The sequence below is a fragment of the Xiphias gladius genome, chromosome 21 (assembly GCF_016859285.1).
Source record: "Xiphias gladius isolate SHS-SW01 ecotype Sanya breed wild chromosome 21, ASM1685928v1, whole genome shotgun sequence".
Lineage (NCBI taxonomy): Eukaryota > Metazoa > Chordata > Actinopteri > Istiophoriformes > Xiphiidae > Xiphias > Xiphias gladius.
In genome coordinates, this window is record NC_053420.1 from 5684065 (window position 1) to 5709151 (window position 25087).

General features: G+C 43.0%; 1 protein-coding gene across 1 annotated transcript in view; it reads left to right on the forward strand.

Annotated features, from left to right (window-relative positions):
- il17rd (interleukin 17 receptor D) overlaps positions 1 to 24934 on the forward strand; it is a 45685-nt gene extending 20751 nt beyond the window's left edge. The window contains 16 exon segments of the mRNA XM_040116208.1: positions 4481 to 4603; positions 8541 to 8659; positions 9808 to 9928; positions 11613 to 11657; positions 13896 to 14047; positions 15957 to 16022; positions 16305 to 16359; positions 16996 to 17106; positions 17551 to 17735; positions 17886 to 18001; positions 19170 to 19266; positions 19268 to 19311; positions 19313 to 19420; positions 20912 to 21511; positions 21950 to 22221; positions 22452 to 24934. Of these exon segments, the coding sequence (XP_039972142.1) occupies positions 4481 to 4603; positions 8541 to 8659; positions 9808 to 9928; positions 11613 to 11657; positions 13896 to 14047; positions 15957 to 16022; positions 16305 to 16359; positions 16996 to 17106; positions 17551 to 17735; positions 17886 to 18001; positions 19170 to 19266; positions 19268 to 19311; positions 19313 to 19420; positions 20912 to 21511; positions 21950 to 22221; positions 22452 to 22576 (2339 nt within the window). The 3' untranslated portion in view covers positions 22577 to 24934.
- Positions 24935 to 25087: the final 153 nt, after the last annotated feature.

Here is a 25087-nt window from a genome sequence, read left to right on the forward strand (position 1 = left end):
GCAAACAGGTGTATTTCCCAAAACATATTATCATTACCATTGAGTGATAGCAGACGGTTGTTCTCTGTGAGGGTCTCCCGGTGAATTTAAACTTTCAGCTCCTGCCACATCTTCTTCTTTTTTCTACAAGAGCAATTCATTTTGATTTCATCTTATCTTCATACAGATTATGTCCCCAGTAATATGGAGGTCTGGGGTCAGAAGGTCATGTGACTGAAATGATGATGCACTCTCTTCTTTTAAGAACTAAAAAAAAGTGTTGAAACCCACACATTTTGAGCCAAAGTAAAGCACAGAGGAGGTGTTTTAGCATGACAATCAGAATCAGCTCATTGTGTGTGTGTGTGTGTGTGTGTGTGTGTGTGTGTGTGTGTGTGTGTGTGTGTGTGTGTGTGTGTGTGTGTGTGTGTGTGTGTGTGTGTGTGTGTGTGTGGAGGAAGTTACACACCTCACTGCTTCCTTTCCTGTGAACCTCCAGCTGTTGGAGGATGAAGGAGGATGGAGGACACTCTGATTTCTTCCTCCGTCTCCGACTCTGTTTGCAGTGATGTAATGGGGAATATAAAGCGGGGTGACCTTTGACATGCGGTTGGTCACTGAGGGGGAAAGTGATGAGATCAGCAAACCTCGACGCTTAAGTCTGGGGACGTTCGATATTTTTCTTAGACCAAAGTCAACAAGTAACCGATCCTGCTAACAAGTATAGTCTGATAATTCTTAGTCCTCTGTGCCATTGAGCTCCATTGTTGTCTGAAAACTATTAAAAACGCATTAGTGAGCCACACTGTTGCACTGCACACGTTCCCCCATTACCATGAACACACACACTGCAGTCTAATTTGATTCAGTAGCAAGTACACCATTCTGCTGCCCCTTAAAACTCACTACCAAATGGGTATGGAGGATATCGGGTACTTGGATCATCATAAATCGGTTATCGTCCATATCCCCAAATTCCTTTATCTACTTTTACTCCTTCTTATTTATTGAACTGGAGTTACACCCAGGTAATGGTAAATGTTCTTTCGCTGCGCCTCGTCTCGCGACTGCACTGCCGCTGTGCAGTCACTGTGTTTGCGTTGGTTCATTCGTATGGAGCGGCTGAGCAGAGGGCCTGCAGTGTAACCGCTTTGTTAGATGCCTGTAACTGAAATGGAGAAGACCACAGAGAGCCCTTGTTTGAGTTCCTCAGTGTTGTCTTCACTCTGGGCTAAGCTGGGCTCAGTGGGATTTTGAATGAGGATTTCTTACTTCTGGAACAGAACCGGGAAGTTCTGGTTTTACTTTACTGAAAAAAGTCCCCGACAAACGCAGTATTTACTTCTGTCTGAGTAAAATTTTTGCTAAAAACTACAGTGCCCAGCTGTTTTGGCAAATAAAACTTTACATTTGTGAACAGTTTTTAAAGATTTATGTCTTCAGCAGGAACCAACTGGCTTGGGGCTGTAGTAGGGAAATTACTAAGACATTAAATAACACACAGTTGGTTTTGGTGGTTTCGTAGATTTTGTTAACCATCAGAAAAATCTAGAAAAAGGTGCATTTCTGTCATGTGCTCTACCAACAGCGAGCTAAAGCTAAAGATTACACTTTTTAGAAACTTGTTAGAACATTTAGCAGTTTAATTCAGTTCACTTTAAAATTCTGGGACGAGCTTTGTTCAAAACCATAGCAGCGCAGCATTCTGAGTTCGCTACAGCTCTGATTTGTGCCTTGAACTCGAACTGTCAGCTGAGGCTCATGGGTATTGTAGTATTTAGAGTAGACTCACCATTCTACACTGACAAAACAGATTTCTCAGAAACAAACTTGATATTAAATAACATAAAGTTCAAGTATAGTTAATTTATCCAGGAGACTGAATCACACTTTGAAAGATGATGGGGAGGAGCTCTTCCTCCATAAAGAGTTTTATTATGAAAGGAGACCAAAACAGGTTGGAGCATATGAAGAAGAGGAGAACCTCCTTTTCCTTCCCCTTTGGAAAATAGCAAGAGGTATGGGAGAAGAAGAAGCAGAAGAAGCAGAAGAAGCAGAAGAAGCAGAAGAAGAAGAAGAAGAAGAAGAAGAAGCAGAAGAAGCAGAAGAAGAAGAAGCAGAAGAAGAAGAAGAAGAAGAAGAAGCAGAAGAAGAAGAAGGGTGTGTGATAGGCATGTTCCTAACAACAAACAAACAGAAATTGCAATCCGCCAGCCAGTGGGAGAGCTCCGGACCCACAGGGCCACCGTTGTGGCGGGATATCTCCCGGTGGCCAGTTATCTGTCTGTCCCACTTTTCACCTTGCTTGTTTACCGCATCCGGGCACTAGTTTGGGGAGAGGGGAGCTGCCGCTTGCTGGGGCTGCAGCCCCAACTAGCGGCTGGCGGCTGCGCAACATCTCAGATGCAACAGTTAACTAAGATATTAATAATTAGTTTAAACGGCTAGTATTCCTGGTGCCGACTAGCGAAGGCAACAACGTTTAATCGTTTAGTCGACTAATCACGCAGATCCCTAGTATGTGAGGGCCACAACCTCCTTCACCTTCTATTTGCTTCTTAAACTGGAAGGAGAACAGGAGGAAGAGGAGAAAGAAGGTGACAACTAAAGATAAAGGTTCTCCTCTTCATCCAGCAGTGAACTTCTCCTTTGGCCCTCATTTCCCTCTTTCATCCTCCTCTTCCTCCTCTCCTTTGTGTTATAAAGAAACTACAAAGACAAAGAGGAAGGAAGGACGAAGAGGAGTAAGAAGCTGCGACCTTCCCCTCCTCCTCACATCCTATAGAGGAGCTTTATGGTTGAGGAGGAGGAGGAAGAGGAGCGACCAGCCATGACCTTCTCCTTGAGCCCTGAACATGACCCCGCTTTCAGGAGGATGATGAGGTGAGAGGAGGAGGAGCAATGACTCATGTCGTATGCCTTCCTCTCCTAACCTCCTCTCAGTCACCTCCATCCTTTTTAGGCTCCTCTCCTCTGTCCCATCTTCCTCCTCCTCCTCCTCCTCCTCCTCCTCGCCTCAATCCTCTCCATCAATAGGCGGCTGGCAGGGGGAAAAAGGAGCAGTCAGTCGTGTCTGAGCTCACACCCCTTTTCTTTCTGCATCCTAAGTCAATCTTTTCTCCTCCGGTCCCTCTCGGTTCATGGCTGGCTGCTCCTCCTCCTCCTCCTCCTCCTCTGCCCCTCCATCTTCGTCTTTCACAAGATAACACGAGAGAAATGTCGGGAACAGGAGGAGGTGGGGTAAAAGTACACATGGTGATTTAATGAGTGAAGGTGTGGCTTATAAGAATATGAACAACAGGTCTGTGCCGCTGTCGCTCTGACTGCTGGGGAATCTGGAGTATACCGTGTGCTCCTGCTAACAATCATCTGTTCCCTGTTTTCAATGAAAATGTTCATGTTTTCAAAGTGTGTTAGCTAAGCAATATGTGACTGTAGCTGTCTTTACGTATTAAACTGAAATTAAAATATTTTTTTGCTAAGGAATGAGCATATATCCCATGACTTGGTCAAAAATGCAATCACTGAAACGAAGAAATTTAAGTCTTAGTTGTTTTAGGGCTGCGATTAATGATAATTTTCATTGTCGTTTAATATGCAGATAATTTATTTGATTTATCGTTTAATCTGTGAAACGTAAAATGTAATAATCGAAAAATGTTTTGAGCTGAAGTTGACGTCGTCAAATGTCTTGTTTTGTTCAACCAAAACACCTAAAACCCCCAAATCACCAAGTATTCAGTTTACAGTGTTATATGATGAAGAAAAGCAGCTTTGCTTGAAAAATGACCGAACTGGTTAATCAATTATCAAAATAGTTTGCTGATTATTTTTCTATTCTATCAGTCATATGACATTGTCTATAGGAAAATGAACACGTCTTTCACTGCAGGAACCCTGAACGCCCAGAACAACTCCTCATTCACTCCTTCATTCAAAACTCTTTGCTGCTGCATTCAGGAACAAAACGCTGAACCACAGCAAGTGAAATGATCCAAAATTCTAAAGTGAATTGATAATTCAGTTGTTGAGAGATTTCAGTCTGGACAAAAGTGGCGGATTGGCCAACTGACACACAGACCTATGTTGTTTTCCCTAAAGTCGTGCTGCTAGTACTTTTAATCAAGGTTGAAACACACAGATAGCAAAGTAGAGATGGTCTAAAAGACCTCACCCCCTGTTCAGCTGCAAAGCGGCAAAATCTGTAGTTCCCCGATTGAATGTTTCTTAAAACAATACCTCTGGACCTCGTAGATGACTTCTCTCCTAAAGTTGTAGTTGATGCACTTCTTTGGTTTTTCATTGCATCAGAAACCTTACCAGCTCGCTGTCTCATTGTTTGCGCTGATGATACAGGCGGAGATGTAGCAATGTGTGTAGAACTCGTTTTTAAGTAATGCAGTAATATGTGTTAAAATATACAATAATAAATAATAATAATTTGTCATATGTGCTGTTGTTGATCTCTATCTGTCCCCTGTCCATGTCTCTCGCCCTGCAGACTGTTCATTAAACTACCCACTGGGGAAACACGTGATCCATGAAGTCACCAATGTCTCCTTCAGCCATCTGGCCTGTGAGGATCAGGCCGCTGTGGTCGTCCACTGGTCTGCAAGTCCATTAGGTAACTGTCTTGTCCTACCTGTCCGACTGTGTGTCCGCCCATCTGCTCATGTGATTCTTCAGAGAGACAGATTTAGAGAGAAGTGGGAAAGTGAGGCAGGAGGAACAGGGAAGTAAAACCTTCCAAGTGCTCAAATCCATAAGATTACCCAGCTCTTTGTGTGTGTGTGTGTGTGTGTCCCTTTGATCAGAGTCAGAGAGAGAGAGAGTATCACATACCACGATTCTGACCTTGAAGGAATGTGTGATGGTGCATGTGCTCAGTGTAAGGTGAACCTCTCTCTCTCTCTCTCTGCCCCCCTCGCTCTCTCTCTCTCTCACTGTGACAATACCGCCTGTTGTTTTCTCACCGAGAGACAGAAATCTCCCAGAAATGTCCCATGTCACATGTGAACATCTATCTGTCAAACTTCCTCCTCTCCTGCTCGGCTTAAGTAGCTGAAAGTTGAAAAACCAAACATATTCAACATGTTTCAGTGTTCAGTCGACTCTGCTCCTGCTGGAACAAAAAAAACAAAACCCACATGAATCATGAACATTACAAAAAGACCCCTGATGTTCTCGAAATCGTCCCCTTCCCTCCTCAACAGGGCTCTTGGTATGTCACTCTTTATAATCTGATGCTGTGCAACCAAACTTAGTCCATACCCCAAGAACTTCATTTTAAATCGTAGTCGAGATCCCAAAGTTTCCAAGGATACCAAATACACTCACCGAACACTTTATTAGGAACACCTGTACAGCTGCTTAGTCATGCAATTATCCAATCAGCCAATCATGTGGCAGCAGTGCAGTGCACAAAATCATGCAGGTACAGGTCGAGGGCTTCCGTTAATGTTCGCATCAAGCATCAAAATGGGGGAAAATGTGATCTCTTGGTGTGATTGTTTGGTGCCAGACGGGCTGGTTTGAGTGTTTCTGAAAACTGCTGATCTCCTGGGATTTTCTCACACAGTAGTCTCTAGAGTTTACTCAGACTGGTATGAAAAACAGAAAACATCCGGTGAACGGCAGCTCTGCAGACGGACACACCTTATTGATGAGAGAGGTCAGAGAAGAAATGGTCAGACTGGCTGGAGCTGACAGAGAGGCTATGGTAACTCAGATAACCACCCTTTTAATAACTGTGGTGAGCAGAAAAGCATCTCAGAATTTACAAAACGTCGAACCTTGAGGCGCAGACCACGTTGGGTTCCACTCCTGCCAGCCAAGAACAGAAACCTGAGGCTGCAGTTTGGCACAGGCTCACCAGAACTGGACAGTCGAAGACTGGGAAAAAACCTAGCCTGGTCTGATGAATCTGGATTTCTGCAGAGGCAGAAAATTATGGGCCTAATTTGCCATCTTCTAATGGCTACTTCCAGCTTGATAATGCACCATGTCAAAAAGCAAAAGTTGTCAATGAGTTCAGTGAACTTCAGTGGCCTTCCCGGTCACCAGATCTGGACCCAATAGAACACCTTTGACATTTGGTAGAGCAGGAGATTGACAGAATGAATGTGCAGGTGGCCAATCTGCAGAAATGACGTGTTGAAATCATGTCTGCATGGAGCAGAATCTCAAAGCTAAGTTTCCAACATCTTGTGGAAACCAGGCCACTAAGAACTGAGGCTGTTACGAGAGCAAAGGGAGGCCCCACCCAGTATTAGTATGGTGTTCCTAATAAAGTGCTCGGCTGAATTTTGGGAAATCGTGTCCAAAATGATGTAAAAGATACCTAGAATGTTTCCATTTGATGGATTCTTGGGTTTTTAATATTTCACTCAGTGTGAACATCATACAGCTACAATAAAGAACTGGGAAAAAAAAAACTGATACACAATATGAGCTTCAGTCATGTTATAAGATATTCACAGTTTTCCCTAAAAAAAGAATTAAAAAAATTCTTTTACTAATATTTTGAAAGACTGAATATCACCAATCACTGTCACATATAAAAGACACGTTCATGTCAATAAGAAGTGAAAGTTCCATATCCGGTAGGTTTTTGCAGACTGTAGCAAGGGGAGTCCTCCTCCTTTGGTTTGTTGAGTTTTGAGGATATGAAAAGGACTATGTGACAGCCAAAAGTCATGTGATCCTCATCATATTACATGCCATTTCATGTCGTTTTCATTATGAACTTGAGTCGGGTTCAGGAATTCATTGCAAACCTCTAAATATGCTTCAGGGAGGAGGAGAAAGAGACGCTTTTGAAAAACACTCTTTCTTTGAGGGGTCGCATGACGTGCCACATGTGTTTTACACTTCAGCCGTAAAACTGTAAAGACGTGAACTTTTACCGGGTGGACATAAGCTAAAAGGTTGTAGGTCATAATAACATCGTGTAGAGTAGATCTTCATAAAACACTTTGTGGAGAACTGAATCAACATGTAAAACTATATCTTTTGCTCTGATTCTTGCCTCCTTTATCTGACTTTCCACCTGTTCTTGCTGCTGTTTTTGAATGGTGGTTAAGGACCCGAGAGGTTCGACGGAGCTGATTTTAAACAACAGTAGCGAGTCTGCAGCCTTGCTAGCAGCTCTGTGAGGCTCTACTTGAGCTAAGTTAACACTTGACGCAAAGTGAAACGATAAGAAAATGATAAGAATGCCTGTTCCAGATTTCATGGCAGTCTATCTAATAGTTGTCGAGATACTTTAATCTGTAGAAGCAAAAAACGTTGCACTCACGCAAAGACACAAAACAAGGGGAAGTTCAAAGCACAGAAAAACACTTAAATCAATTATGTATTTCCTTTTATTTAGTTTAAATTGTCACAGATGAGCACAATGCCTGTCTTTGCACACTGAAGAAGGCCTACCCAGAACATCTGTGCATTTTCCCCCAGGCCACATATGTGACAATTTAAACAAAATTGTTTTTGGGTGCGCAAACCCTTTTTGTTCTTCGGATATTTTAGTCTGTACCAAAGTGCTGGAACACCATCCCAAGAGCCCTGCCTCTATTATGGCTGATAACAAATACTGAAACATGTAGATACCATCAGAAATTGCACCTAAGAGAAGGAAAAAAAACAAACCTGAGCAAACACCTGCCGTCACACTGCAGCTGTTGTTAAAATGCAAAAACATCATCTTCTGTCCTTGACTCTGCGAGAGAGAGAGAGAGAGAGAGAGAGGGGGGGAGGGAGAGGGGGAGAGAGAGAGAGAGGAGAAAGAGAAAGGAAAGAGGAAAGAAAAGAAAGAAGAAGAGAAGAAAAGAAAGAAAGAAGTCAGATGGAGAGAGAGAGAAGAGAGAGAGAGGAGAAAGGAGGAGAAGAGGAGAGGAAGCAAGGAGAGGAGAAGAGAGGAAGCAGAGGAATAGGTGAGAGGAAGAGAGAGAGGAGAGGAGAGAGGACGGAGAGGAGAGAGAGAGAGGAAGGAAGAAGAGGAGGAAGAAAAGGAAAGGGAGAGGAGGAGAGAGAGGATAGGATGAGAGGAGAGAGGGAGAGGAGGAGAGAGAAATGAAAAGAGAGAAGAAAAGGAGAGGAAAGAGAGGAGAGAGAAAGAGAGAGAAGAGATGAGGAGGAGAAGAAAGAAGAAAGAGAGAGAGAGAAGAAATTGAGAGAGAGAGAGAAAGAGGAGAGAGAATGGAGAGGTGGAAAGAAACAAGAAGGAGAGGGAAAGATTAGAGAGGAAAGAAAATGAGAGAGAGAGGAAAGGAACGAAAAGAGAATGGAAGAAAAGGAGAGAGAGAGAATTTGAGAAAGAGGGAAGAAAAGGAGAAAGAAAGAAGAGAGAAAAAAGAGGATAATGGGAGGAAAAGAAAAGAAGGAAGGAGGAAGAAGCAAGGAAGCAGTGAAGGTGAGAAGCAGGGTGAGGAGGCAGAGGGTGAGGAAAGGAAAAAATAAGTGATTCAGTAATCTTGATAAATGGAGGAAAGAAGGAAAGGAAGTGAGGATGGATGCATGGGGGATGATTGTTGGAGGCTGAACCTCCCGTTGTGTCTCTGCAGGGATCGAACATATTAAAGGCTTCAGAGTTTATCTGGAGGACAAGAATCCAGAAGGGAAACAGTGTCAACATCTCATCCTCAAAGACCCACGACAACTCAACTTCTCCTACAGGAACACGGTAGGACCAAAAAATTACGACAGCACAGCCTGGACTTCCGCAAATTTACCTGTCACCTTAATCTAAGATGGCAGGCGTTTGGTTTTTATATTCATGTGTTTTTTTGCAGTAACAGACTTCTTTTCTTTTTTTTTTTTCTTTTCCCCCAAATCTATCGTCAATACTCACCTGCTATAAGTGTGAGGAAAGAGTTATGGGTGGCTGTAATAAATCCCGTCCTCTCTCTGTACTGGCTATGGAGCGATCCCTTTCCTAACTTGACTCCAGTAGAAGAGATTTGGACGGGAAAGTCTGTTCACCTTTCAGAAGCAATCAACATCTCTACCAGATGTTGTCAAGAGGAGGCTGATTCTGTTTAAGATGTTTAGGAACGAGGATTCGCAGTCCTCGTTGGGTCCAGACTGTCTCTCAGTCTGCTTAGTGTGAATTTCCTTCTTTCTGTTTCCTCGGACAGAGTTTTCTTCACCGACGACCTGGCAGTCGCCCGTAGGTCTGTTGCTGGGACAAAACACCAGAAAAAAACCCTTTTGGAAAACTGCAGGGACAGAGCCGAACACATGGTTCTTTCAACAAACATATGAGCGTTATATTTGAGATGGGCTCGGATCATTTTCTCAAGTCTATCTTTTTAAACATCTGTGGCCCCAGAACCTTGGCATAATTACCAGGCGTTGTCAAAGAGACTGACTCTGTTTAAGATTTTTTAAGTCACTTCTAAAAACCAAAAGAAAGTACATCTAAACACAAGTTTATTGTTTTGTGTTAACTTCGACCTGCCCCGGGACTGCAGCCGAAAACAAGCCATTTGGTGAAATCTGGCATTTGGCTCATTACATCACAATGAATTAAATTAATGTGCATTGGTGTACACAAAGGAAATGCGTTGCTGAAACAATAAATAACCTTCTTCCTGTGCAGCACTTTGTAAACTTTTACTTTTGAAAAGTACTGCATGAACACAGATTATTAGTGAACGGTGAATTTCTTGATTTCCTCGAAGTGGTGAACAGACTTTCCTTCCGTGACCTTAAATATTCACCAGAAAGACCGAAGATGCTTGATGGAACCGGTTCACCTCCTCGTGCTAGTCTTGTGTTCAGACTCTTTGTATAACTTATTGATGACTTATTATTGTTTTCCTCACACAGAAGCTGAGCAGTCAGCCGTTCAGCGGTTTGACCTTTGACACCGACTACATGGTTCGTGTTGTTCCTTTCCCGACTCTGATGAACGAGAGTTTCTTCCCTCCATCCTTCCTCAGGACCAACTGTGAGTCCAGTACTGCCCTCATTCAAACAACATCAGATAGTTAACCGATTAATTGATATGATTAAGTGATTAATACCCTTTTTAAAATGTCTCCAACAGACCACGTTTCTGCCACTTTGGTTTTGTGAAACACGTTAGTGTTGTTAGCTTTGTGGCTGCATTGGCTTTTATGCTTGAATAGATTAAATAAACAAGATGGAAATGTAATCAGTCAGGATGGACACTGTACATTACACTTTACATTGTTACTGACAAGAGCCGGTGCGACTGGCTCCTGCACTGTCAGGCTTCGCCCTCAGCTCCTCCGTAGACCAGAATGATGAAGAAAACCTGCAGTTTCACCCTTCATCACCCGACTACTGCGCTTAGGGCAGTGGCTCCCAGAGTCAGGGTCTGGACCCCAACAGAGTGTCAGGAGATTGATCTAAGAGGTCGCTAGATGATTATCAGGTTGGGAAGATAAGATAAACAAAAACAAAATTCAGCTACACAACTTTATTTCTATTTTTCTGACTTTTCTCTTGTACTTGCTTTTTTTCCTGTTAAATACTTCACAGCTTTACCCCATCAGGCATCTAAAAATCACTATTAAATAAAATAGATATTTTGGGGAAAATGCTTATTTGTTGTCGTACCATTGACAGATGAAACATCCTCGACGTGTTCAGTTCAAGTACACACAGACATTTAAGTTTAAATTGTCAGAAACAGTTGAAATACACAAAGATTAATGGCAGTGACCAGTCCATAAATCCCAACAGATTATGTCAAACTAGAGACCATCTTGTGATGGGATCACACCAGCCGCGATTGCCATTAAAATATCGACGTTCCAACCCATGAGTACTCAGTAGTCGTTATTACATTATTACAGGACTACTCGGTACTCATGGGTCGGACCACACCCATCTTCAAACGTGGCCTTCATTTTGATGCCAGCTGCACACCTGTAAAGTTTCGTGCCTTCATCTTGCACCGTTGTGACAGTATCGGGGTGACAACATCTATAGATCGGAACCGCCTCTGTGGTAGTTCCTGGTACAGTAGGTGTCTCGAATACCACATTTTGTCAAGACACACACGCAGACAATCTCACAATCTCAAAACGATACCAGCTTGGTCGTCACAGATGGTAAAAACCGTGGGCTTATCTTATCTTACCGCAAATACTGGTTGCATGAGGAAATGTTGGAGTCTACCTCTGCAAAAGTAAAAATTATGCCTTCAAGGTTTACTGAGCTGCAGTGACTGCACGCAGCATCTCAGAAGTCTTCACAGTCCTCATACTGCCAGGTTTGAGGTCTGTCTTTAATCTACTGTCAACAAAACCCAGCTGACTCTCGACTGGGTCAGTGACTAACTCACGGGATGGAACATGTAGACAGTTTCGGAGTGGTTGGAAGGTTGAATTTTTCCACTTTGTGCTAAGCCTGGACCTATCTCTGCACTGGACACACAGAGAAGAAGCTGATATCTGTTTGGGGATGACAGAAAAGATTTATATTGGCCAGTATGTCAAGACTGTCCCTTTTTTAAATGCGTCTGATCATTGAACAGAAGATGAGGATCAACAATGAGAACAGTAACAGAAGGGGGACCAACTGACTAACCATGTCTGTGTCTGTCTGTCTGTCTGTGTGTGTGTGTGTGTGTGTGTGTGTGTGTCTGTGTGTGTGTGTTACAGCATGTGAAGTCCTCCTGGGATCAGACAACTTGGTTTGCAAACCATGTAAGTTCCTCGGTGTTGTCGTCATAACCAGAGCCATATGTAGACAGAGTTAGTCCTGGGTTTGATTGTCTTGTTCTTAGAATAGCTGAATGTAGTAATACAGTTCCACAAACCTAATTTTAAGCCTAAAAGAGTTGACACAGTTTTCTGTCTGCGGATGGAGCGATTACATAAGGTTTCAATCCAATCAGTACCATGAAGAAGCTTGCTGTTACTTGAGTAATAAAGTTGTACATGCTATATTTCCACACCTGCCAGAACAAAAAAAGGCTGGGGCAGATGTTTCACATCAAAAGCCTACCACGAAAGAGAGGGATTGTGTTTGTCATCTTTGCCACATCTTTGAGGGAAGTGTTGAGTTTGTTAATAGATTAACATGGATCGAAACACATGCGGTCCTGGTGGAAATCACTGGAACCCCTGAATTTTGAATACAGAATTTAGAATATCTTCAGAAATAAGTGCAAATTAACCACTTTTTATACATGCAAAATAATTTAATAGAATGTCCAAGAGCACTGAACAAAAACAAATAAAAAAGCAAAATTTGCATAATAGTGAAATAATACAAACACAAAAAAGACACAATTATTGACACCCTTCACTAATATTTGGTTGCAGAACCAACAATGGCGGCCTCTAAATGTTTCTTGTACCCATCTTGCACCTTTCTACTGGTAGTTTCTGCCTCTCTTCCACTGCTGTGCGTTTAAGGTTCTTTTAAAATTGCTTGAGTCCTTTTTTGCGATAACAGATTTCAGCTCTATCCAAAGGTTTTCAGTGGGATTTAGGTCAGGACTCATTGCTGGACAGTTTAAAACAGTCCGTCTTTTCCTTTTTCAACCATCCTTTTTGCTGCTGGATGGTTGCTTTGGGTCGTTGTCCTGCTGAAAGACCCAAGACCATCACCTCAAACCTAGTTTTCTGACCCTGGGTAACACATTTTGCTCTGAAATGCCTCGGTATTGCCTTGGCAGCAAAGCAGCCCCACAGCATGACAGAACCTCCACCATGTTTTACTGTAGGTAGGGTTTTCTTTTCCTTATAGTCTTCATTTCGTCGCCTATAAACATTCTGCATTCATCAAGAGCTCTACTTTGGTTTCATCTGTCCATAGAACATTATCCAAGAAAGACTGTGGCACATCTATGAAAGTTTTGGCCAACATGAGTCTTGCCGTTTTGTGCCAAGTGGCGTCCTCCTTGGCCTTCGCCAATGGAGCCCAACTTGGTTTGGTGTGCGACTTTGTTACATGCGGACACCACCACTCCAGATCGCTCCAGCTCAGCCTGAAGCTCTTTAGATGTCACGCGTGGTGTTTTTTTGCACAATCTGCATCAACCTTCGCAGACTTCTCTCATTGAGTTTTCTTCTTAGCAACATGTCCTGCGAGCGTATTAACAGTTTTATGACTGTTGAAACAGGGACTTCAAGATCTTTGGCGATTGCCCTTTGACTTCTGGAATTATGTTTTTTGAAAATAGCATGTCTGATGCTCTCAGAAAGCTCTCTTGTCTTCTCCTTCATGAAACAGAAACTGGACACAATCATCATCTCCTTTTTAATGCAGTAAAACCATCATTCATTGGTTAATTCAGGTCATGTGAACACTGAATATTAAGCAGAGGTGAGTCTTATTCGTTTTTTATTTTGTTTGAGGAACTAATTAATCAGAAGGGTGCCAATAATTGTGTCAAGTTTAAATTGTATGTCTGTATTTTTTATTTCACTATATGAAAGCATTTTTGTTGTTGTTCTTTAGTAACTTTGGACATTTCATTAAATATTCTGATGATACAAAACTGGTTCATTTGCATTTATTTATGAAAATATTCTAAATTCTGTACTTAAAATTCAGGGGTGCCATTAACCAGGACTGTAACTAGTTACTAAAAGAAAGTATTGAGAGAAACTGAGCAGAGTGGTGAGTATGACCTGACATATTCTACCGATGGTGATGACGCTGAATTTATCAAGACAACAAGTAAATAAACCGTTTAAAACAGAAGCAGACCAGAAAACAGGGAGTTTTCTAACTGAAATATCATCAAATATACTTAGAAAACAGAGGATATTTATAGGTAAAGTTCTGACTCTCTCTGCTATTGAGTTGACTATTATTAGTTTAGAACTTACGGTCACTTTTGTACCACTAATTGTTTAATTGCATAACATCAGTGCAAACACTACATGTCCATGAGAGTGGAGGTTAAGTTTTGTTTCTCTCTGTCTGCACAGTCTGGAAGCCAAAGACCCTGAACGTGTCCCAGCTGGGGTCGAACCTCCACGTGGCGTTCGACCAGGCTCCGGCCTCCTTCGGCTTCCACTTCTACTACCTGTACTACAAACTGCGGCAGGACGGACCCTTCAAACTGCAGCGCTGCAAACCAGTAGGAATAAATTCATGTTTGTACATGATGTGTAAAATATGTGATTAAGATTCAGTGTCATAACATAAAAAAACCTACTTTCTTGTCGGTCTCTGTTGATCCACTGGCGCCTTAAGAAGCCACACTTCATACCAGGGCGATCAGCCAAGGTTCGGTGTGCTGCTTCTGCGTAGGTTCTTTGTTTCTCCTGAAGCGATGTACTTTTGGAAACATGATGTTGTTTATAGTTTCTGCTGATATAAGTTCTTCGTTGATAAAGTTTTAAGTAGCGATGTCCCGAGCTGATCCTAAGGATCGGTAACAGGGCCGATACCGATCCACTATCTGGATCGTTATTGGCGGAAAAAACGCCGATCAAAATCTGATCCCTTCATTACTGCACTCTGCTGTGTTTTTACCACCTCAGCCTGATCGTGTTGCAGCTCCTCTCCTTCGAGGTGGCTGGGCTCCAAAGTGCAGCAACCCGCTGCATAGGCCACTGAAAATCACGGTGTGTGAATGTGAAATATTATTTGTGTGCAGCGCTGAGTGACTCTGAGTTCATACACTGAGGTTTGGAAAATACACAGATTCCCTGAGCTCCAACACTTATAATCATTATTAAAGCAGTGTGGAAAACATTCGGCTAGCAGCTTCTGATTTTTAGCCAGTGCTGAGCATTGTTTTCACTGTTTAAAATGGAAGACGCCGCCGGCAGTACATCATATCAGCTAATCGCTAATTAGTGTTACTTCTATGAATAACTTGGCAGGCGTAAATTAAACTTGACAGTATTGGCAGATACACAATATTTGAAGGACTCGGATTGCGATTGTGGCCCCAAAATACTTGACTGAGGCATCCCTAGTTTTAAGAATTTTCTCCATGTTTTCTTTCTTTTAGTTTGTCATTTTCAGTATTTTTTTTAATGTTTTTTTAATGTATTTTTCTTTATTTTCTATTGGGACCAAGACTTTCAGATCCGAGACTTAAGCACACAGCGTAAGCAAAGTATTTCACTTATCCTTCCTTCAAGTGGCCTTAGCTTGTTTTCGTACTAAGTGTGGTCCGACCGAATCAAAATTCAAAGTGTTTCGACCCGTTCTGAATGTCCACACCAGGTGGTGAGGTGTGAAACGCTTGCTGTCATAGCCTCCTCCTGGCTGCATCCCACTGCCTCCCCCCGTCTCTCCCCAAAAACGCTGTCTCTTGTGTGTCTTTTGTAGTCTCTATGTGATGAATCATATAAATGGGGATAAGGGCTCACACTTTTGGATAGTCTCGCATCGAAGGCATTCATGGCGTTGCACTCCGCTGTTGACATGAGAAGGGACAGTTGACATGTGGAGAAAATGAGAGAGGAAGTTCAAACCCAGCCCACTTTCACTGCCAGTTACTGTGTAAAGTGGGCATGGTTGCTTGGATTTTCCCCCACGCCCCTCAAGACCGTGCTGTCGGAAGGGGGTTTCAGATGCCGTTGCACTACCCAACAAACATTATTTGAAGCATACCCAAGCCTTTAAGATGTCACGTTCAGTACTAACAAAGTGTTTTAGAAGGCTGGGTCCTGCCGTCTGCTCCGTCAACGGTCGAAAGACGACATTCTTCTACCTCAGCGGACAAAGCACATTGCAATGTGCCTCTCGTTCACCCATGGCCTGGCCCCCGGTCTGTGATTCAGCGTCCAACCAAACCCTGTGATTTAGTGGAGGTTTAGGTTTTGGTGTAGAAGTTGTTGCTCATTGAAAGGAAGGTGACCTTCATGATCTGAAAAAGAGCGCTGTGCCTGTTGGTTGCCCTGATTTCGCTGCCCTTGTAACTTGTGGAAATTCATTTCTTACTTACAATAAAAATAGGTGGGCCCACAGGTAGCATCTTGAGTTTTCAGCTGAGTTTGGCAGTGTTTTAATAATAAGTTTTCTGTGTGCAGGATGTGAACCAGCCCAGAACTACATGTGTCCTCCAGGACGTCACTCCAGGGACCTACACTGTAGAGGTACATAAATGCACAGGACTGGGCTTCATTCACACAACACAGCTTGATCACTAGATTAATCATCACAGTGCTGGTCGGCTTCCAATTTGAACTGGTGAAACTCATTTCCACCGGATTCTCCTCCTCACCTCATAAATAGATAAAAATGCAAAATGCTTGATGATTTAAAGACGTTTCTCATTTTCAGATCTGTCTGTTCATACGTTGAATCGTTTTTTTTTTTTCTCTCCTCCGTTCCTCCCGTTTGATTTTATTACATTTTTCTCGTCGTTTCTGTTTCAGTTGAGAGACGACAGTAACACGACCAGGAGGCAGACTCAGTACCATGTCAGCCAGGGTGAGAGAGACACACACACACACACACACACACACACACACACACACACACAAAACACACACTCACTATAGGAATAGCACAGTAACATATATAACTGTCTAGTACTGCAACTAACGATTATTATCATTATCAATTAGTCTACTGAGTTTTTTTTTTCCCTGATTAATTGATTAATTGTTTGGTTTGTTAAATGTCTAAATAGAGAGAAATGCCCATCAAAGTTTCCCAGAGCCCAAGGCAATGCCTTCAAATGTCTTGTTTTGTCCAACCAACTTTTCTGTCAGTCAGTTGTTGCGGCTCCTCAACTATATGAAAACCTGACTTCATGCGCAACAAAACGCACCACTGCACACTTCATTATTCTCCGGGGGTTTAATGGTGGCTAGTGTTAGCAAGTGTCAGCAAACTGTAGATGGATAATGCTGTATAATAGACATAACTAAGCCAGCTCACTGACTTTGTCTCTTTTCTACTGCTGCTCTACTTTTACACCATGTATCAGCATTTACCATTATCCCCCTTAATTGTTACGTAGCTGTCACGTACTTATACAGTTACATACTCCTGCTTTAAAGGACTTTCAATGATCACATTCCGTTGTCTCATGCTGGGTGTGTTTTGTTTCATTTCCCCCAGTCCACTCCCCCTGGGCGGGGCCCATCCGCGCCATGGCCATCACAGTGCCTCTGGTCATCATGTCTGCCTTCGCCACTCTCTTCACTGTCATGTGTCGTAAGAAGCAGCAAGGTGAGAGCACTGACTGCTGGGGATATCTCCCGTTTTAGTTCACCGCCTGTAAGTCTCCTGCACAGTTGGTAACACCCTGCAGGGTTAGGGGAGACTTCAGCTGTTGCACTATGTAATGTAGAGCAGCAACGATTGGTAGACTAACCATGTCGGCCAACAGAAAATTCATCAGCAACTGTTCTGACAATCGAATAGTCGTTTTAGGCTGTTTTCAAGTAAAAGTACCAAACGTTTGCCAAAAGATGAATCCAAAAAAATAATTTTCAGATCAGTCGATGATGAAAATCATTCCTTGTTGCAGCCCTTCTTTAATGTAGTTGTGAGCTGGGACTGAATTCTCACTGTTGGTGCATTCACTGATGCTCTGTTACTTGAGATTTGACAGATGTAGCCATTAACCTGTCTTATCCATTTGTGTTCTCCATTCGTCTTCTCTCCTGCTAGAAAACATCTACAGCCAGCTGGACGAGGAGAGCAGCGAGTCGTCCAATCACAGCGCAGCGTTGAACGCGGAACGCCCGTGGCCCCGTCCCAAAGTCTTCATCTGCTACTCCAACAGAGACTGTCCCAAGCACACCAGCGTCATCCAGAGCTTCGCCTACTTCCTGCAGGACTTCTGCAACTGCGAGGTGAGACAGTGATACACGAAACCAACACGAGAAGGCCTGGCTGATGAAGAGGAAAAAATGATGTAAAAAAATTGAGGAAAAAAAAAAATGAAGCGTCCTAGTTTATGAAGGCTGGATGTGGTTGTCGAATCCCTGTTCGCTTCTGTTCAGGTCGTGTTGGACCTGTGGGAACACCTGGAGATGTGCAAAGAGGGTCAGATGTCGTGGCTAAGCAGACAGCTGAACGAGGCCAACTTCATCATCACCGTCTGTTCCAAAGGCCTACGGTACTCTATCCCACCGGCTACCGTGTTTCTGTCAAAACTGCTGCTGGTGTTTTTCCAGGGTGCCTTCAGCTGCAGTTTCTCCAGTGGCCACTAGGTGCTGCTAAAACACTGACACTGACTGCTTTTGTGGTGAATGTCCCCAAAATTCTGCTTGAATTTCAATGGGAACTTACATACTCAGCAGTTATTACGTGTTGTAGAAGTTGTTTTCAATTTATGGATTCATTGAAAGATAACAGGGCTTCAAGAGGAGGCATTCTTTCTTAATTAACAGGTGTCTCGACCTATCACACTCGTCGTTGCTGCGTACCCGTCTGTCCTCAGCTTCACCCCTTTGTTAAAATACCGTCCTTCCTTACTTATGTCCTCATTTCTTTCCCATTTTTCCTCTTACCTTTTTCCCTCCGTCCTTCCTTCTATCATTAGTCCTATTAGTTTTCTTCTTTGCTTCCTTCGTTACTTCTGTCCCTCTTTCATACTTTCCTTATTTCTTCTCTCTTGTCGCCTGTTTCCCCTCTGTCTTGTTTTTCTTTATAAATCCTAAGTTTTTTTTTCTCACAAAACAACAAAAATGACCCCTTAACAAAAATACACACATGCAAAGTACATATACTGTACATGTATGAGCAGTCACACACATATCTACACACATACATACACATGCATAGAAAGAGTGTAATGTGACTGTGAATGTCACTGTAATAGCTCCGTAGAGCCGAGGGGAGCTGCAGATTCGGGTGATAATTCTCCGTAGGTTCATCACTACGAGCTTTGTTTCATGGTTGTTAGGTTTTCATCTGACACGTCATTGTTATAAAAATATCGATTACAGCCGGCTTTAATGAGACAGTCTCAACTGAAGGCTCACCCAAGTTAAGAGGGCTCCGGCTGCAACCACAGAAAAGAAACACTGAGGGTTTTCACTGTGTAGAAGACCCAAGATATTCAAAGAAAAGCTTATCCCAAACTATCCACAACTTTACAAAACTTATTAAACGATCCAAAGATGGAGTATTGACTCTTTCCAAGGCTAAGAAAAGATACTAAGTGATTGAACCAGCCTTCGTCCCTCTTGCCGTACACCTTTCCTTCTTTTCTTTCCTTTTCCTTTTCTTTATATTGTATTGTTTCTATTCTGTTCTAACCAGCGCTGTTCTCTATTTTGCAGCTACTATGTGGAGAAGAAGAGTCGTAGAGGGAAGGCACCAGTCAGTCGGCGTAGTAACAGCAGCACTAGCAGCAGCAGCAGCAGCAGCGGCGGCGGCATGTTTGTTTATAGTGGGCGTGGCCATGATTGCATTGCTGCGGCGGCGGCAGCAGCGACGGGCGGCGCCAGGAGGAGCTGAGCCGCTACATGACGGTCTACTTCGACTATTCAACAGAAAACGACATCCCCACCATGTTGAGCCTGGCTCCCAGGTAAATACAGCGCTCGGGACAAAATAACAGAAACACCTGCCAACACAGGAACAGCAGCCCTACACCGTCCGTGTGGCCATTTTTGGCAGCGGTCAATAAATCAAGAAAATTACAGGCTGATTTAATTGATGATGAAAATTATCATCAGTTGCAGCTCTGGAGAAAACACAAGACAGCAGAGGAAAATTACAGTGAAATTAAATGAAACATTTTGCATTGACTAAAGGCAGGAGGCGTGTAGTGTTTAAGACTGAAATTCTGAGTCTTGGGATTTCACACAAATATGCAGAAGTGGTGCACTTTTGTCTGGGGATTAGATAGGATTGTGTTTTGATAGCGATTCCATTTTGGATCCAGTTCCTGATAGACTTGTACCCTGGATTTTACTAAGCTCCGAAGCTATGAAAAGTATTATCCGATCCCTTTTATCTCGAGCTTTGTTTATAACCAAAGAGCCAAGTAGAAAACATTCAAGCGCCAGGCTGTAGCTAATTAACGTTAAATCCTTAAGTAACTTGCCAGAAGGCTAAAATGAAATCTGTTTTCTGTCGAAGGGCTGGATATACTCATGGTTTATATTTGCTGGGTGTTGGGGTTAGGGTTACACAGATGTGTTCACACGTTCCTCCGCGCACACGGGTCAAGCGGTCGTAAAACTTTTTGAGCTACGCACACACCCAACAACACGGCGGGACGTTTGGAGTCAAACGGAAAACGGAGTGGTGAAAGAGTCAGCTGCACACGTCGCATCAGTTTCAGGAGTCTGAAATTCCAGTTTAACTTTCATCCATGTTGCACCGACGCTTGAAGCCGATCGGCTTCGCAGGTTTCGCTCGGGGCCCTCGAGGTTTTGGAGGCGGTAGCCGGTGGAAAATAAAGTGAGCAAAAGTCAGTAATCAACGTCTGTCTTTACAGTGTGTCAGATACGTATTTAATCACGGTTTCGTATCTTCTGCTGCTCAGCTCATTTTTCAGGTTGGAGCAACAGGTTGTCAGCATTATTTCAGCTGACACTTAAAACTTTTTGACTCTTCACACACGACTTAATCTTTTGCGTTAAAGTGATTTTAAAATTTTAGTCACTTACAGATGTTAAAAGCTAAACCCTACAATAAATTTGAACTGGTATTTGGAAAGATTCAGATTCAATAAGCTGACCCCATAAAATGCTATTGAACCCCAACTCTAGGTTTAGAACAGGACAGTATTTAATGTGTTTTCAACGTGTAGAAGATAGTTATGATAGTTATATGGTTATTTCCTGGCGTCAAAGTCAGACACATGTTGAATATTAGTTTGTTTTTATCAATTTTTAAGATTATTAATGCAGGATGTACCATCAGTCACCAGATGCAACGATATTGTCGACTTACATCTTCATTTTATTGCATCTCATGTCAGTATCACCACATTAGTCAAATGTATTACTCGGCACATATTTTCTCAGGCCTACTCTCCTGCCTGACTAGTCGTTTTGCGTTTCGTGCGTAGGTTCAAGCTGATGGACCAGCTGCCTCAGCTCTTCAGTCGGCTCCACTCCAGCCAGTCCAGTCTGGTTGACCGTGAGCAGCAGCCTCTCAACGTCTCCCGGAGGAACTACTTCAGAAGTAAGTCCGGACGCTCACTCTACGTTTCCATCTGCAACATGCACCAGCACATCAGCCAGAACCCCGACTGGTTCGAGAAGCAGCTGGCTCCCGCAGCGGGTTCCTCATCCTCCTCTGGCTTCTCTTTGAAAAATTCTCCGCTCCCCGCGGTCCCGGCTCCAAGCCCTCCTCCGAAGCCTCCCTGCTCCTCCTCCTCGTCTCATTCTGAGCAGAGGTTTGACTCCGGCTTGGTGCTGAACGAGGTGGTGGTGAGGACGCCGTCGCCGGAGGGTGGGAACGGAGTTCCGACCAGGAATATGCTCCTGCTGGCCCCCGGCTCCAGTCCCGGCCTCAAACTTGGCCCCAGCCACAGTCCCGGTCCAAGCCCTGGTCCCAGTCCCGCTCCAAGCCCTGGTCCCAGTCCTGGTCCCTGTCCCAGTCCTGGTCTCTGTCCCAGTCCAGGCCTGCCACACTCCTCTCTGTCCATGCTGGGATCCAATTCTAGGTAAAGCAAGGTGTAATACCACTGTATTTTGTTTTCCTGTGAGCATTAAAGCTCAGTTTCATGTTTTTTTTTAACCCCTTGGGTCGTATTTTAGTCTTTAAGGGATGTGAACCCTGATGCAAAACTCACATGCCTGTTAGTGGCCTGGAAGAGTCACTGCTCTCCGTAATCATTCCTCCCCCCTGCTGGCCGTAACGCGATCATTTCATAGTGTGACAGAGAGAAATTAGTACGGCTGTTTGCTGCTGCTGTTGATGGTGATCTGAATCTCTAGACTGTTTAAACATTGATGCTGTTGTTTGGTGTGACCTTCCATGTCGTTGAGGGTGAGTTTCAATACACTGAATCCATGGTTAGAGTGAAAATAGTTTGGACTCCACAGCAGGTAATATGAGATCACTTGTCAGTCTGACGGCTGCTTTTTTTCTTTCCCTTCAGGTCCACTTCTGGAATATCTGGACTTTTAACTGAAGAATCTTCGTCCTCCTCCTCTGCTCCCTCCATCCTCCAGGATGGGGTGTGCAGTGTCCCCGCCCAGGCTGAAGAAGAGCGTCCCTCCCCTCCAGAGGTCCCACCTCCTCGTGATTCGGGCATCTATGATTCATCTGTCCCTTCCTCAGAGCTTTCCATTCCCCTAATGGAGGGACTGTCGCATGACCAGGCTGACTCCTCCTCCCTGGCCGACAGTGAATCATCTTCTTCAGGGCTGGGTAATGCTGTCTGTTTGGCAAAGACAACCACATTTTAGATCCTCACCTGATATTATTTTTCCGTTTAAAAAAAATCGCTGCATGCTATAATTCTGTGTTGTTATTATTTAATTCTAATTTGTTACGTCATGTGACACATTCTCCTCGCGTGACTGTCCCTAAAAGCCAAAATAAATGACTTCCTGAATAAAAATGAACAGGACGTTCACGCCCGACCGTTTGTCTTTCAGGTGACGAGGAGCCACCTGTTGTCGTGTCGCTCCGCTGCAGCGCTGCCACAGTCTGTAAAGCCGAGCTGCACCACCATCACCACCTGGAGCACAGTGATGGACTCGCTCCTGTGGCGTCGTTGTAGGGGACGCCTCCAGTCAGTCAAAAGAGGACCCAGCCCCGCGATGTCGCCACAAATGTATTGGTCTTGGACCTGAATCCTTTCTGAGAAGTGTTGTCGTCCGATCCTCATGGAAACAGAACTGGGATATTTAAAAGGCATTAGAGTGGGTCACCAATGGGAAGGACTGAGTTCTAGAATGCCTGTCTGTGGTAACTAAGGAAACCACTTGAGTCAGAGAACACTAGTCACTGGTGACTATGGTAACTGTTGTGTTCTAGAACACTAGTCCTTGGGAACTATGGTAACCGTTACATTCTAGAACAGTGATAGGTACAATAACTATGGTAACCACTGGTTTCCGTTACCCCACTCTATGGTGACCATGGTAACTAGAACACTTGTCTCTAGTAGCTATGATAACCAGTGAGTTTTAGAACACTAGTCCTTGGTATCTATGGTAACAACTGCATTCTAGAACACTAGTCCCCAGCCACTATTGTAAGCACTGTGTTCTACAACACTGGTCCACGACAATTACAGTAGCCAACGAGGTATCTATGGTAACCACTGAGTTATAGAACATTATTCCCCGGTAACCGTGGTCATCATCGGGTGGCAGAACATTAGTCCCTGGTAACGATGGTAACCACTACATTCTAGAACAATAGTCCAAGTAACTATGGAAACTCTGAGTTCTAGGTACTTTGTTCGCCCCACTGGTCGCCCTGCCCGGAGGATTTGTAAAGGGCTGGGTCTCCAGATGCTGGCAGAGCAGATCCTTTCAAACCAAAGACTTCCTCAGCACTGCGTCTTGATTGATAGACAGCTGACTCGCGTATGAGATGATGTTTGGTACCAAAACATGACGCTGAAAACACTGTTTGTTCGGGCACTTTTCGATGCAGAAACACAGGAAGTCACAACACCACAGACATGTTCAGATGTTCCACGGCAACAACATCCAACGGGATCAAAGCGGCTTCTGAGGTTCTGGCATCCACAGAGATTTTTAGCAAAAGCTGCTGAATGCATCCACACCTTAAGGACATCGATGGTATGGAGTTGAGGATGGCCTTCTGCATTATTCGCAACCTTTTGGACCAAACCACACATTCACCTGTGAATGCTGTCCTTTAAAGATTGCCAATATTTCATTTAATGTGCCTTTTTATTTAGGAGGAGCATTTTTCATTCGAAGGCGGAATTCCACTAAAACAGGTGGTAACAGAACATTTTTATCAATATTCATTTTTTTATGAGCTCTGAGTTTTTCCTCTGCAATACGTTTTAACAGCATTCCTTATTTTAAACTGCTTTCAACATAGAAATGTCGTCTAAATGTTGGCTGACAATGACTCATTGAAGCAGCAAGTCACTTGATGACCCCTGCCTAATCACAAATCATTAAACTGCCAAAGAATTTCAACTAACTGTTAAAAAAACTGTCAAAAATGTACTAAAACCTGCTAATGTGATAGAACATGATGGAAGATTTGTGTGAATGACAACGTTGAATCGAAATTTAGTTTTACGGCTTTTATTTTCTCTGCATTTAAATTGACAGATTCAGAATATACAACTCAAACTCATTTGGCTGGAGGCACCACTTCTACAACCACAATATGTTGAATACTGTGGTTACATTGTTAAGTTTATTGTTACATATTTTAAAGTATTGAATATTAATGTTGCATTTATGGTTATATATTTTCTTAATGCTTTGTAATCATTTCCTAACATTGTTGCAGGGAGCAGCGCGGATGAGGGCATTGTAACACGAAACCGCTTTACAACTGTTGAAGCCCGTCCCTGCCAGGACAAGAAATAAATACACGAAAAAGTTAATAAAGATATTTACTTCTTAAATCAAAATTTTGAGATAGTTAATCTTAACTTTGATTTAAAAAAAGTCAAAACAGTTATTGCATGTTTGTGTCATTATTTTTGACTTACATTGAGAATTCTTACTTTAATAATTAAGTTTTCATAATTTTTTATTCCTGGTGGAAATGGGCGTCTATGCGTCTTCTCGGTCATTGATCACATGAACATTTGTCATTGTATCTGAAGGACGCTATGACTTTCAGTTACTGATTTTTTTTATTTTTTTTTATGATCTGCAGCTGCGGTCATTTTGTTCTCGTTCTGGATCAAACCGTGAGTTGAGGTTTTACAAAGTCACAAACGTATTGGTTGCTGCTGAAGGCAGACTGGCAACTTCTGGTTCATCTGCAGGTCTGAGTTTATTGGAAGGGAAGGTTCAGCATTTCCTACTTGTAAATATTATTTGTATTTTTCTAAAGTTTTTTTCTTGGAAATGTCAATTTTTGTATAGTTAGACTGTTATTTTCCTATTTTTCTACATGTTTTTAAAGAAATGTACTGTTTTATAGTACCTTAATGTAGGAAATAAATAAATCCATCTAATAAAACCTTCCTCTTTTCATATTTTTGTTCAATGTCTGACTGTTAAGAGTTTATAATTATAACAATTGGCACAGTTTTATTACAATTACCTAAACCTAATGGCTA